This window comes from Podarcis bocagei (assembly GCF_964188305.1).
Source record: "Podarcis bocagei genome assembly, chromosome: 7".
NCBI lineage: Eukaryota > Metazoa > Chordata > Lepidosauria > Squamata > Lacertidae > Podarcis > Podarcis bocagei.
The window spans coordinates 90,045,109-90,059,740 of record NC_138132.1 but is presented as its reverse complement, the minus strand read 5'-3'; the positions used below and the strand labels follow the sequence as shown (position 1 = coordinate 90,059,740).

The following is a 14,632-nucleotide window of genomic DNA, read 5'->3' as shown; positions in this document are numbered from 1 at the left end:
TGCTTCTTATGGGAAGCCAGCAAGCACAGAGCGCTCTCTCCTCCTGTGGTTTCCAGCGACTGATATTCAGAAGCGTTGCTGCCTCCAAGACATGGCCATCCTGGCTAGTAGCTTTGTTCTCCATGAGGTTGTCTAATCCTCTTAAAGCCATCCCAGTTGGTGGCCATCACAGCCTCCTGTGGGAGGGAGTTCCATAGTTTAACTGTGCAGTGTGTGAAGACATACTTTCTTCTGTCTGTCCTGAATCTTCCAACATTCAGCTTCATTAGAAGCCCACGAGTTCTAATGTTATGAGAGGAGAAAACCGTTTCTTTCTCCATGCCTTGCATAATTTTATAAACTTATACCAAGTCATCTCTTGCTTGCCTTTTCCCTAAACTAACAAATCACAAACACCACAACCTATCATTTCACTTTTCTCCACTGCCCTTTCTGGAGTCAGAAAGGAATTTTCGCTTGTGCCAGGTTAGCCAGAGCAGCCTCTGCCAACCTGGTGCCCTGCAGATGGTATCTATCTCCACACCCATACTAGAAGGCAGGTCTAACCCATCCCACCCAACTAAGAGAGACCACAAATAGTCCTCTGGGTTCAAGTGTCCTTGGAAGATGGAGGGGAGAGGAGTGCTGATGGCAAGTGTGTCTGTTTTTGGTTCAGAAAAGGGGGAGTTCCTGGCCCTGGATCTGGGGGGCACAAACTTCCGGGTGCTGCTTGTGCGCGTGCGGAATGGGATGCGGCGAAGTGTGGAGATGCACAACAAGATCTATTCGATCCCTCAGGACATCATGCAGGGGACAGGAGATGAGGTGAGCAACTCACTGTGACAGGGATCAAAATGGGGGCTTTGACTTCTGAGAGGGTCGGAGAAAACCGTAGCTGAGCAGGAGAGCTCTTCGTTTGCAGGCAGAAGGTCCCTGTCAATCACAAGATCTTGTTCCACATGGCTGGGAACACCCATGGCAGTCAGAAGAGATGGTGCGATGATAGATGGACCAGCTGTCCGACCTGGTAGACCAGGGATGGGGATCCTTTTCTGGCCAAAGGGCTGCCTTCAGGGCCTGTTACATCAGAACTCCTTTTTGCAGTCCCTTTTATTCAGATAGTAAAAGCCCTGAGTGGTGTTTTTTCAGACAACCCTAACCATTCAAGCTCAGTGCTTGCAATCTATGTGTTATTATTTACTTGAGACATTATTTGTTACATTGGAGTTGCAGTGTGACAAAGGCTGGGTCCCTTAGGCTGGGTCCACTTTCCCTGGAACGTCTCTCTTCTCCACCAAGAAAAAAAGACATTTCTGCCTGAAATGTTTCCTTGAGCACTTTGGGCAATGAACCTCATGCTAAGCTCTTGCTGCAATGGGGTTGTGCGGGCCGAATTAACTGTGACATAAAATATGGTTTATTCAGAGAAGGGCCTCAGCCACACCCTGGAGCCTGTGCCTTAGTGCAGCGATGTGCATACACTCTGTAGAGACCGAGGCCATCCTGGCCTTTGCAAACCTGGTGTCCTCCAGGTGTTTTGGACTACAAGTTCCATCAGGCAGCACAACTAATGGGAGTCGTAGTCCAAAAGCACCTGGAGGGCATCAGATTGCTGGAGACAGGCTTATCCTGTTCCCTCAAGAGCCCCCCACTGCCCTGTCCAGAATGCAGCCCTTATCCCACGATGAGGAAGTTAGTGGCTGCATTCCCAAGATTGCTTTAAATGATGTTGGTAGTTTGCAGAAGAACTTTAAATGCAAGATGGCTTCAAATGATGATGGTCGTTTGGTCCAGGGTAGAGAGCACCTCAGTTCTGCTCACTTTGTGATGCCAGCAAGACCCACCTGAGCCCCGTTCAGCTGCTCTGAGCCGTCTTCTCCCAACTCCATTTTGCACTTCTGCCTTTCAGCTCTTTGATCACATTGTCCACTGCATTGCTGACTTCTTGGAGTACATGGGGATGAAAGGCGTGTCGCTGCCTCTCGGATTCACCTTCTCTTTCCCTTGTCACCAGAACAGCCTGGATGAGGTGAGCTTCGTTTGGCTTCTCCCTCCACCGTAAGTCATTCCTGCAAGCGCAACATGCTAGCCAGCTGCAAAAAGGACAAGACAATGTGTTTTACAACAAAGCTGGCTTGTTAGGCTAAGTGGAGCTATCAAATGCAATCTCTGGCAGAGATTTGGGGGAAAGGAAACTAAATGCTGGCAAAGTTTTCCGGCTGGCACACATCACACTAAATCAGCCTTCCTCAATCAGGTGCCTTCCAGATGTTTTGCACTATTGTCACATTGGTCCCTGCATTGTACAGGCTTGGGCTGATGGAAGCTGTAATCCAATCAGGAGGGCACCAAGATGGAGAGGATGAACTGAATCATGGTCTAAGCTGATGTGCAAACATGGCGTGCTTGACCTTGCAATGGTCCTAGGATACAGTTATTGAATTGCATCCTTTTGCTTCACTGTACCCTTGACAATTTTGTGTTTGCATAACTTCTTTCTTCTCCTCCTCCTTCTTCTTCCTCCTCCTCCTCCTCCTCTTCCTCTTCTTCTTCTTGTCTTAAGGCAATTCTCCTGAAATGGACCAAAGGTTTCAATGCTTCTGGTTGTGAAGGGGAAGATGTGGTCAGCCTGCTGAAGGAGGCCATTCACCGGAGAGAGGTGCGTTCCTGTCAGATAGGCGTGACAAAATATGTAACTTGTGCCTCAGATCAGCCTCCATACCTGAGGATGGGGAAGTAGCCAATGTAACACTGGTTTTGAAAAGAGATCCTGGAAGTATCAGGCTGGTTAACTTAGCATCAGCACTGGGGAAACTGGTGGAAAGTATTGTTAAGGATAAAATAACCAGGCATATAGAAGAACAAGCTCTACAGAAGCAGAGCCAGCATGGCTTCTGCAAAGGCAAGTCTCTGTCTCAGAGACACTAAAAATCTAATAAAATAATTTATTGGTTGTGATCAGAGGAGTAATGACCCAACAAGCAGGGACTGTACCATTGGAATGGCCTCTGCAGATCGATGCATGCCTAGTTTATTTTGTGTACTTGATCCTTGTTTTTGTGTTGGTGGAGGTCATCCGCCCCCGCCCCCCCCCCGGCTGAATTTTGGAAAGATTCTGGCTTTCATTCAGCACCTGAGGCCAAACCTTTGCTCCCTCTTTCTCAGGAGTTTGACCTGGATGTCGTGGCCGTGGTGAATGACACCGTGGGCACCATGATGGCCTGTGCGTACGAAGACCCCTTTTGTGAAGTTGGGCTCATTGTCGGTAAGGTTTTGTTTATTCATTTATTTAATGAAATGTATAAGTATGCATAAGAAATGTATAAGAAATACACAAATACAAGTGTGTGTGCACGTGTGTTCACACGTGTGTTGGAGCCAGACCTGCTTTTGGCAACGCCCATAGCTGTCTTGTGAGCAGCATGTGGCTGGCAGAGGGTGAATGCAGCCCTCAGGCCACAGAAGTTCGTCTGTCGCTGCTCTGGTCCCTGTTTACTACCCTGCCCACTTGCAGCAGGGTGTCCCCCCCCCCCCCCATGTGTGATGCTGACCTGTGTTGTGGCTTCCCAGGCACAGGCAGCAATGCCTGCTACATGGAGGAGATGAAGAACGTGGAGCTGGTGGACGGGGACGAGGGCCGGATGTGCATTAACATGGAGTGGGGGGCCTTTGGCGACAGTGGCTGCTTGGATGACTTCCGGACAGAGTTTGATGCCGCCGTGGATGAAAACTCTCTCAATCCTGGGAAGCAAAGGTGGGTGGGAGGTTTTCCCTCCTCGTCCTCCTCTGTGTCTAGTACATACCAGCCTCCCATCAAGGACTCTCTGTAAGGGATGTTACAGGTTTGCTAAAGTCCTTGTTCGCTAAGCTCCTCCCGATGTTCTTATGGAGGGAAGGTATCTTCCCATGGATGCTTGCCTCTCCATGCTGGTTATGTTTACTTCTCAACTGAATTTCCCTCGCAGCAAAAAATAAAAATGAAATAAAAACCCCTTTCCCTTTACTGTCTTAGGTTCGAGAAAATGATCAGCGGGATGTACTTGGGTGAAATTGTCCGAAACATCCTGATCGATTTCACCAAGCGAGGCCTGTTGTTCCGTGGGCGGATCTCCGAGCGGCTGAAGACGAGGGGAATCTTTGAGACCAAGTTCTTGTCTCAGATTGAGAGGTAGGTTGGGGGCAAAATGGTGAGGAGGGGGGGATGACAACCTAAAGGTAAGAGCGATTTGGAAGTGGAGCCAATTGCCTCTCCCACCCTCTGGAGGTATTTAAGCAGAGGGTGGACAGGCTGTCTGCTGGGGTTGTGGCCATTTTATCCTGTGTCGCAGGACTAGAGGACCTCTGCTCCTGTGAACCCTTTGTCCCCTGAAGCCACGTTCACACGATACGTGTAAAGTGCTGTGATACCACTTTAAACCGTTATGGCTTCCCCAAAAGAGCTTGGGGAGCTGCTCTTTGTTACTGTGGGTGAGTTTCGTGAGGGGGCCCCTATTTCCCTCCCCAAGCTACAATTCCTGGAGTGGTTTAACAACCAGTCCCTCTTCCCAAGGAACTCTGGGAATTGTGGTCCTGGGAGGAGAATAGGGGCCTCCTAGCACTTATCTGTACCCTTAAGAAACTACAGGGTCCAGAATTCTTTGTGGGAGGTTGTAAATGTTTAAAGTGGTATCATAGCGCTTTAAATGTATTGTGTAAATGTGCTCTGAGTCTTGTAGGAACTTTTCTGTGGAAGAGGTTCCTTATGTGTGACTCCCAGTCTTCTGGGTGCAGGACATCAGCACTGGCCAAAGTGTGGGTGGGAATGACAAGACTCTGCAGGGCAAGGCGGAAGAGCAAGCGATGTGTGAGGTGATCCTTTGGGGAGCCTGCCTGGGCCATTGTAGAGCTGCCCAGTCGGGGCTGCATGGCTTTTTGGCGTAGCCTGAGAATCAAACATTGCACTGCACCGTTACCAGCGTTCATATGTTTGTTTGTATTTATTTCACAAGATTTATGCATACTTGATTGATAAAAACACACACCTCCAAACAGTTTGTGAAAAAGATAAAACAGCAAAATTATCAAGGAGAAAAATGAACAAAAATAAATTTAAACTTTTAAAAAGTTGAAATCAGATTAAAACTTTCTGAACATCCGGGCAGGCTTGTCTAACACAAATGTTTTTAGCAGACACCTGCCTGATGTCCAGAGGCAGGGAGTCCCCAAGTGTAGGTAAGAGACCGAGTCCTTACAAATGCAGAATGGGAATTTTGAAGCACTTGAAACAGTACCAGTTCTGCAGATTGAAGTGGTCAGGAGGACATATGTAGGCTCAGGTTATCTTGCTGATAAACAGATCCCAAGTTGCCAAGGGCTTTGCATACTAATAAGAACACCTTGAACTTGGCATAGGAGCAAGTCAGCATTAAGGGCAGATCTCTGAGCACAGGTGTTCTGCGCAGACGGGGTCTCCTTCCTGCCAGCAATTGTGCTGCACTGACTGCAACTCCCCACCTATGTGGCTCTCGCTGTGAGATTTGCTGCCACCTGGTGGCTAGTGAACCTACTGCATAGCATTCTCTCACTGGCACCCGAATTCCAGTGGTATCTCCCTTTGGGCACAACTGGGCAAGACCTTGACCCCGTGGCCAAAGCCTCTTCCCACAAACATTAGCAAAGGAAATATGTGATAGGATGTCTTCGTGATGTTTTCTCTTGATTAGCAGCAAGGCTGAAAAAGAGCCAGGGTGATACAGTGGGACTAGGAATGTTGGACGAGGGACTGGGAGACCAGGGTTCAAATTGCCATGAAGCTCACTGGGTGGCCTTGCGCCTCGGGTCACTCACTCCCAGCCAAACCTACCTTGCAGGGTTGTTGTGGTGAACCCTGTACGCCACCCTGAGCTCCTTGGAGAAAAAGGAATAAGTGTGAATGCAGTGGCACTGCAAAGCATAGTGATATCACCACAGGGCCCTCTTTTCTGAAGGGATGTGACGGGCAGAACTGGACTGCCATGCTCAGCATTGCAGGGTCTGTTGCTGCATCTCACTAAATATTTGAAATATTTGAATGAGGGACTAGTGGGATTCTGCATGGTGTATTCCTTTGGAAGCAACTCTCCAGGAGTCTGCAAGTTTTGGCCAACCAAAGTGCAAGTTCTTCCTGACCATACCTCCAAAATGCAGGCAGGGTCTGGGACAGCCCCCAGCTCTGAGCACGGAGGGGGAAAGTGGGACCTTGCCTGCTCCACCGCTAGTCTTGGGTGGTCCAGGAAGAAAAGGCTCGGTTTTTACCTGGTTTGGTGCTTCTGCACAGCGCCTCCTAGCTTCAGGTGCCTGGAACTGCGGTGCCCCTTCCTGCTCTACAGCTGGCAACTGGACTGCCTTCTGTCCATCCTGGCGTAGCTGTCAAGAAGCGCCTGCCTCTGCTCCTCCCAACTTTCTCTCTCTCTTGACCCCTCCAGCGACCGCCTCGCCCTCCTTCAGGTCCGCTCCATCCTCCAGCATCTTGGACTAGAGAGCACCTGTGATGACAGCATCATCGTGAAAGAAGTGTGCACAGTGATTGCCCGGCGTGCTGCCCAGCTGTGTGGGGCAGGGATGGCTGCGGTGGTGGACAAGATCCGAGAGAACCGTGGGCTAGACTCCCTGAAAATCACTGTTGGCGTGGATGGGACCCTGTACAAGCTCCATCCTCAGTAAGTCTCTCTCCTTTCAGCAAGACCTTGCCTGGGGTTACTCTGCCTCTGGGAGGGCTGGAGGGAGAGTGTTGGACCTGCAGTGTTGCTGCTTCTGCACAGAATTGGGAAGGGTGGGGGGTGGGGCGTGTGTCTTTTAATCAGGCTCTCTCTGGTTCTAGGACTTTAACCCATCCACCCAGAGTTGAGTGTATGCTTTTTGCAATAATATTCCTGCACCAAAGTCACCCCACCCTGAGACCTGATTCTGTGCAAAGTTTTGGGCAAATGTTCTCTGAGCTCCTGGCATCTCCTGATCCCAACGTGGCCTTGCTTGGCCCCCCCTGCTTTTGTTTGCAAGCAGACCTGCAGCAAAAATAACTTCCAAACTCTTGTATGATTTCAATCAGCCTTCCTTCCTCTGTGTACAGTTGAAATTGTGCAAGTTAAATGTGCGCAAGATGTGGTCTAACTGTACAGTGTTTTGCATGAAATTAAGTGTGGGGCGGGGGCGGGGGGAGAAGATCAAAACTCCTTTACTTCCCGTGTCGGCAAATACTTAAGATTAGAATTGATGGTACTTTTATTATTAATGGTAGGGCAAAGAAAATTAAGCCATAAGCAGCTTAAAATATAAAAGGGAGGGAGAGATGGGTGGAGTGACCAGGATAAGACAGGAGCGAGGTGCTCAGCTGTAAGCTCTGCCTGCAATGGGGTTTCTGACTGGCTGGTCAGACAAATTCATAGAGAAGAGAGCTATTGGTAGCTACCAGACACATTGGCTATATTCTGCCTCCATGAGATGCCAAATTGAATTAAATATTGGGCGGGGGCCAGGTAAACCCCACCCTGCATAATTGATCACAAGAAACGACACACACATGCCATTTGAATGGCAATGTCTATCAGCTTTTTTTGGGGGGGTGGCCCCCTCAAATATTTTAGGGGGGGTTGGAACCTTGTTCCCTAGGGCCGACTCCTATGCCAGAGACAGCACTGCTTCTGAATGCCAGATGCTGGAAGCCACAGGAGGGGAGAAGGAGGCTCTTGTGATCGAATGTAACAGACTAGTGGTGCAGAACGTTGAGCCGTGTGTTCAAGATAGGCGTCAAAGGTCAGTCTCACAATGGTTATTCAAAGGTTTCAACAGAAGACGTCTCAAAAGTCTAAAAAGTAAAGTTTTCTCAATAGTTTTTCAAAAGTTTCAACGGACGTTTTCTCAACGCCTATCTTGAGCACATGGCTTGACGTTCTGCGCCACTAGTCTGTTACGCTGCGTATATGAACTCTAATAGATTTATTTCTACTTTTTGAATGATATCATTATTCTATTATATATGCTCTAACACATTATTAGCCTACCTGTTGTGTCTTTATTTCTGTGATTGGCCACTGTGAGAGCAGGATCCAGAAGAGCTCTCCTCCCGGCCCCATCTTAATCTACTCTCCCTTTTCCCGGCAGCTTCTCTACTGTCATGCGCGAAACCGTGAAGCAGCTCTCTCCTAAGTGCGAGGTGACCTTCCTCCAGTCGGAAGATGGCAGCGGCAAGGGCGCAGCGCTCATCACTGCTGTGGCGTGCAGGATCCGGGAGGCGGGCCAGCACTAGGCCCCCAGGTCAGGAGAGCTGGGTCCAGCAGATCCCCAGCTGCGCCTGCCCCTCACTCCGCTCAAGCCCTTGATCACCGCTGGCCGGATCCTCGCTTTACTTCTTCTCCAAAGATGCCACTCCTGTGACCCAAGGCCCTACATTCCCCATGCAAAAAGTGTCCCCTTTGCCCCTCTGCATGCCATACGAGCACATATCGAGTCAAGCATCCCGTGGTGTCTGCGTGTCTCCCTCACACCACTGCTGGTTCAAACCCAAAATCTCTCTCTCTCTCTATCTTGCGTACACAGTGTTGGTGTTAGATCTCACCTGTTAACCTCTCCACAACCTGTGTCTTCCGTAAAAAAAGGTGGGCAACCGTGACACCCGCGTTGCCACTTTGCAACCTGTGGTCTCTGTCTGTGTCTGTTTCCAAACTGCAGGATCAGTCCTAGCAGAAGAATACAAAAGAAGGGCAAACCTGGCTTGAATATTGGGCTTGAAGGGTCAAGGTGTTGCTGTTTCCATGAAAGCCATGGCATCTCATTGTTCTTAGTAGTGTTGTTATTTTTAAAAGCACAGGGTATACCCATTTCAAGAGTAGAATGTCCGTGGAAGGGTGCTGAGTCCGGGGAACGTGGGAGCATTCTGCTGTCAAAAACGCCTGTTTGCATTGCATTTCCAGGTGAAGAGGCAAGCATGTGCCTGGGAGTGTTTCGGGGCTCCTGGGATGGTCCTGTCTTCCAGCCTGCTCTTCCTCCATTAGCACTGCAGCTTGGTGGATAGCGTGTGTGGAGGGGCTTGCCTGCACATCTGGGGGTTTGGTGACTGGGATTGCATTGTCCCTGCTTTCTGCTGCTACTCCTGTAAATAGAGCAGTCGCCAAACAGAAGCTTGTTTTGCATTGCACTATCTTTTTACCTGGGTTTGGGGAATAACTTATTATATTTTGTCTGTGAAAATAGCACCTTCACCTTACCTCACAACTGGCTCGACACTTTGGAACAAATGTCTTGCGAGCTGTACCTCTCTTTCTGTATATAGTTGGGGGCCAGGGGGGGGGTTCTTGTGTGAATAATAGTGTTGGCAGGAGTGCAGGGCTGAAGAGCGTTTCGGGGGTTCTGACAAGCAAAAATGTTTCCGAGGGTGGGGTTGGTGGGAGGAGGGGTGGGCAGGAGCAGTGGATCAAGACAGGGAGGGAAAAAAATAGGAGAATACTTGAGGCAGTTCAGGACTGATCAGAGGAATATGAAAATGTGAAGCCTATCCGTTAGCAGAAGGCGAAAACTGGCCCCGTTCTCATCACCACTACTGGAACTTCAATCTCTCTCTCTTTCTCTTTGGGCTCAGTCCTGCAAACATGTTTTCTGGAGCCTCTGTTCCTTTCAGAGGCGCATGGGTTTGTTGCAATGAATCGAGGCTGTGCAGCTGTGGTGCAAACTTGGGCTGTCTCTTTCACCTGCTACTCGGTTGGCGTTGGTGGAGCAGGATAAGGGCTTAACCTGTTTGGGAATGGCAATGTTCTGCATCTCAAGCATGCCATAAATCCACTAGTGGCCAAGTTTAGCCCTGAGGCCACGAGAGATACAGTGGGAAATGAATGGTTGAATGTAGAATGTGCTCCAAACTTCTCTTTTTTGGATTCTCATTTTACCTGGCAAAAGCCATCACTGAGCCCTTCTTATTGACTTCCAGTTGCTCACTAGTTTGGTTGTTACTGAAAGGAAGAAATAGATGGTTTGCTAGTGGGAAATTGCTACTCTGGGAGAAACCGCCAAGCAGTGTGTTTGTACTACAATAAAGAAAAGAATATTTTTGGTATCTATTTAATGCAAGACAATGCCTGCCTGTGATGTACACAAGAAATCCTTGGTGAGGCTGTGAGTTTGAAGATAGATTTTCCCCTCTATTTTTTTATCTTTATATCTGTATCTATATATTTATATGGTTTGGAATAACTAGTACCAAAAGAGCATCTCCACTGGTGAGATCCTGAGACAGATGAAAAGCACATTACTTTCTCCTCTTTTTTTTAAATGTTAAATGTTTGCATATTTTATAAAAGTTTCAAAGTTGCAATGAAGATGAAAATTCTGAAAATAACCTCTGGGTAGAAATGGCAGGCTGGGAATCTGAGGAATGTCCCAACATCAAGATACATCAAGAGTATTTTTGTCATAAAAGAAAAAGAAGTGACCAATGCAATACCAAACAGCTTTACGTAACAGTTTTACTGGAAATAATTATCCCACCCTGCTGAAAGAATTGAAACGCAAGTCTTTGATCTATTGTATAATGGAGAAATTGATCATAATGTATATTTTTTTAACTTGAATATTACGTGGTTGCTGGATTGTACCTCCTCTGGAAAAAAAATGTATTTCACTAGTAGTGAACTTTCTTTGGTGAACAGCAGATTTTTATTTGATGGTGATTGTTTTATGAAAAGGGAAAACAGTAGCAATAAAATTATGTTTTGTGTGACAATTTGGGTCCATACTCTCTGCCACAGTTCCATGAGGTGAAACGCAAAGGTCCCTAAATCACTTGGCCGGATTTTGAGAACATAAAAACAATCTTGCCGGTTCAGAGCAGCAGTGGTTCCACCCGGCCCAGTGTCCTGTTCCCAACAGTGGTCAGCCTCTGGGAAGCCCACTCAGGAGGTCCTGGCTAGCTCTTAAGACTAGTAGCCATCAATAGGCTTTTCTGTTGATTTGGCCTAATTTTCCTTAGCTGTGCAAAGGGTGTCCTGCACTCTGCACCTACCAGCTGTTTGGCTCTACCATGAGAGTTTCTTCAAGGCAGCCTCTGGAGAGTTTTTCCAGCAGGCTGGTGGAAGCTGCTATATAGACTATTTTTAATTCAGAGACAGCTCCTCTGGGGGCTGTGACAGTCCCATCCCTATTCTGTATCAGCCAGAAGAGCAAAAACTCCAAAAAATAAAATTAAGGGCAGTGATTGGTACAGAAAACTAGAAATGTTGGTGCGGGGAAGTGAATTGGAAAAAAGCTTCAAAATACTTTCCCTTTCAGAATTATCGGTGAAATGATGTGAATTGCAATCTAGCAATGTTCATTCTGAAGTCTGAATCTGTTCTGTTTTGGCAGGATGATACTGAAGTCTTGAACATTATTTGTAAGGTAAATAATAGCCCTTTTTGGTTGGAGTCATAGGATTGTAGAGTTGGAAGGGACTTGCCCAACCCTCTGCAATGCAGGAATCGCAGCAAAAGAATCCCCAACAGATGGTCATCTGACCTCTGTTTAAAAACCTCCAGGGATGGGGACACTGCCACCTCAGTATTGACAGCATCTGGTTTTAATTCTATTCCCACCCTCAACTTAAGAAAAATGCAGGTTAGTGTTTGGAGGAATCTAATGAATTTGCTATACAGTGGTACCTCGGGTTACGAACTTAATTTGTTCTGGAGGTCCGTTCTTAACCTGAAACCGTTCTTAACCTGAGGCGCGCTTTCGCTAATGGGGCCTCCTGCTGCCGCCGCCACGCGATTTCCCTTGTCTTCCTGGGGCAAAGTTCTCAACCCGAGGTACTACTTCCGGGTTAGTGGAGTTTGTAACTCGGGGCGTTTGTAACCTGAAGTGTTTGTAACCTGAGGTACCACTGTATTTGCATCTTACTAGTTGCATATAATAGACATTAAACTTTTCAAATTTAGAAACATAACCAATTTTGTTATTTTACGATGACCTGTGGCACTTCATTTCCCTGGACCTAATGGTCAGGGGTCCTTTTACCTTTACCTTTATGCTAGTGTTGTGTATGTTAATTCCACCCGCGCCAGAAATGTCTGCAAATGCTAACTAATGAATTGTCACTGGTAACAGCCAGAGTCATTGAAATGCGGGAGGACAACTTCCTTGGTGACACCACATACACCCCAGGCCTCTCTTCCCCCAAAAGCTGAGTTAGCTGTTCATCCTGGGTACCACTTCTGATTGCAGGGGATGGATAATTGCATGATGTGATGTCCCCTATGTAGAAGATTCCTACGCACAGGGAACAAGTATCTCAATGGCTAAGCCATTGTTTCCCAACTGTGGGTCATGGTTTTAAGAAGTAAACTCAAAATTATAACTTTTAATCCCTAACTCAGGGGTCTGCAACCTTTAAGACAAAAAGAGCCACTTGGACCCGTTTCCGAAGAAAAAGCAACTGGGAGCCGCAAAATCATTGTGACATTTAAAACACATATAACACTGCATATATTGTTTCTTACCTTAATGTCCGATCTGACAGCGGGCGGGAAGGTGACGTCGGGATGGTGCGTGACTAATGCACACACCGCCCCCATGCGACGTCACAGCCAGTACAGTGCCCGCCACAGTGGGGAGTGTTGGGGCACACAATGCGCCTCCTCCCCTCGCTAGTATCCACCCCGGAGCTGCACATGCGGCTCCGGAGCCATGGGTTGCAGACCCCTGCCCTAACTGGAATGTTGAATATCTCTTGCAGCTTGGGTCTTTAGTGTATTATAAAGCCTGCTATTCCCCTCACAGTGCTACAATTTCCAGAGTTCTCTGGGAAGGAGGGTTGTTAAACAACCCAACAACTCTCAAAACCCTTGACAAATGACACACTTATGTAACCCACATGTGTTTGGAATAACTTTTTACAGCTTATGAAGCAATATTCTGCAGCCAGATGCCTGGTGCCCTTGCATTTCCTTAAGCAAAATTGGGAATAACATTTCAAGTGCCACAAATACGTCAACAAATTCCAAATCAGGAGGTTGAGTAAGCTTTTGCTTGAATGGCTCAGGTAATGGTTATGTAGCAGGCAAGCTTACCATTAAAACTCATGAAGCAGACAAAGACCTACAGTCCAAAATTCATATAACAAAATATGGATCACCATACCAACCACATTAGGAGTTCTGGGTTGCTGTACTGAAAATGATGGCTAGACTACAGTCCTCCCCCCACCTGCATCTAATTTTCTACATGGAGGTTAAGCACAGGTCCCCAGTTGCAGTCCAAACTTTTACAGCGCAGTGACAGGTTTCCCTCTCCAGCCTCTACTTGTGGACATGTGGCTTGCACTTCTCTGTAGAAATGACATATGAAACAAGATCTTCCAGGAGATTCCTTGGCTGCTACACTGTGAGCAAGTACAGAGGGGAGAGTGCTACTCTCCTGCTCAAATCCTGCTTGTGGGTTTCCAGGAAGAGGCACCTGGTTGGCAGCCTTGAGAACAGGATACTGGCCGAGAGGCAAGCTCTTCCTGTGTTCTGTATGGAAACCCATATTTTCAAAACATCCCAGCCATTTCTGTAGCTGAAAAAGTTTGGCTGCCACAAGGATTAAAGTGTATTCATAGGAAACATTTCTCCTGGGTGTGGCAGTGCATGCCTTCCGGAGTTGAGGAATGCAGCACTGGAAATCCCTGCCCAATTGCAAAAAGTCCAGACCATTAACCAAGATGGCTACCGAAGGCTCTGAGGAAATGGCCAGTTTGTGACCGAGCTGCAGAAGGGGGTTTGGAGTGGGAAGCCTCAGCTGGCTGTGTTTCTTCTTCCAGGGCCATTTAATCAATGGTCTTGAGGACTTATTTGCACAAACGCACATTGCCTGAAGACCTACGCGACCTGTGAGAACTAGGACTGAGGGGAAGTTTCAGAAATGCTTCTTTACACAGCATGTAGCAGAACTATGGAATTGGCTACCACAAGACGCAACAATGGCCACTGAAGGATAGCTTTAAAGGGGGATTTGATAAATTCATGAATGGAAGGCACCATAAGAACATAAGAAGAGCTTCCAATGGCCCTTCTAGGCCAGCACTCTGTTCTCACAGTGGCCAAGCAGATACCTGTGGGAAACCCACAAAGACAAGAGCCCTGGCTCCACCTGTGGATTCCAGCCACTGGGATTTGGGACCCACTGTGGAGGCAGAGCATAACCATTGACAGCCCTCTCCTCCATGAATTTGTCTAATCCCCTTTCAAATCCATCTAGGTTGGTGGCTTTCCATTGGAGGGAGTTCTGTAGTTTAACTATGTGCTTCCCAGGTTGCGGAAGCCTGGTATTTACTAATAGCAAACCAGTTCTAAGTTCTGATCCTTATGTAGTCAAACCACACACCAGTCAGCAGGTTTGGTTTGCAGAAATGCAATGTTTACGGATGTACCATTTTTTAAAGGGAAAAAAAACCTAAAGTGGGAAAACACAAAAATGTTGCATGAGAACTGAGCATGCTCAGTGGATAAAGCATAGTGACTGACTGTTGGGAAGGGAAATGGAAGATGTTATCCTGAAGGAGGACATGGATTGATGGATGGAGCTATGAACAGGAGAGCTCCACTCTACTCAGAGTCGACCCACCAAAATTATTGCACTTCAAGTTTTGCACATCCATTGATTTCAATGGGGCTGCTCTGAGGAGAACTTAGCT

The 14,632-nt window shown here is 47.5% G+C and overlaps 1 protein-coding gene across 2 annotated transcripts in view; it reads left to right on the top strand.

The window, feature by feature from the left end:
- HK2 (hexokinase 2) overlaps nucleotides 1–10,708 on the top strand; it is a 57,995-nt gene extending 47,287 nt beyond the window's left edge. For both annotated transcript variants that reach the window (XM_081200926.1, XM_081200925.1), the window contains exons 11-18: nucleotides 656–804; nucleotides 1,889–2,008; nucleotides 2,543–2,638; nucleotides 3,145–3,244; nucleotides 3,550–3,733; nucleotides 3,992–4,147; nucleotides 6,423–6,656; nucleotides 8,098–10,708. In XM_081200926.1, coding sequence (XP_081057052.1) covers nucleotides 656–804; nucleotides 1,889–2,008; nucleotides 2,543–2,638; nucleotides 3,145–3,244; nucleotides 3,550–3,733; nucleotides 3,992–4,147; nucleotides 6,423–6,656; nucleotides 8,098–8,242 — 1,184 coding nt within the window. In that variant the 3' untranslated portion in view covers nucleotides 8,243–10,708. The remainder of the gene's footprint in view (nucleotides 1–655; nucleotides 805–1,888; nucleotides 2,009–2,542; nucleotides 2,639–3,144; nucleotides 3,245–3,549; nucleotides 3,734–3,991; nucleotides 4,148–6,422; nucleotides 6,657–8,097) is intronic.
- The last annotated feature ends 3,924 nt before the right edge of the window (nucleotides 10,709–14,632 follow it).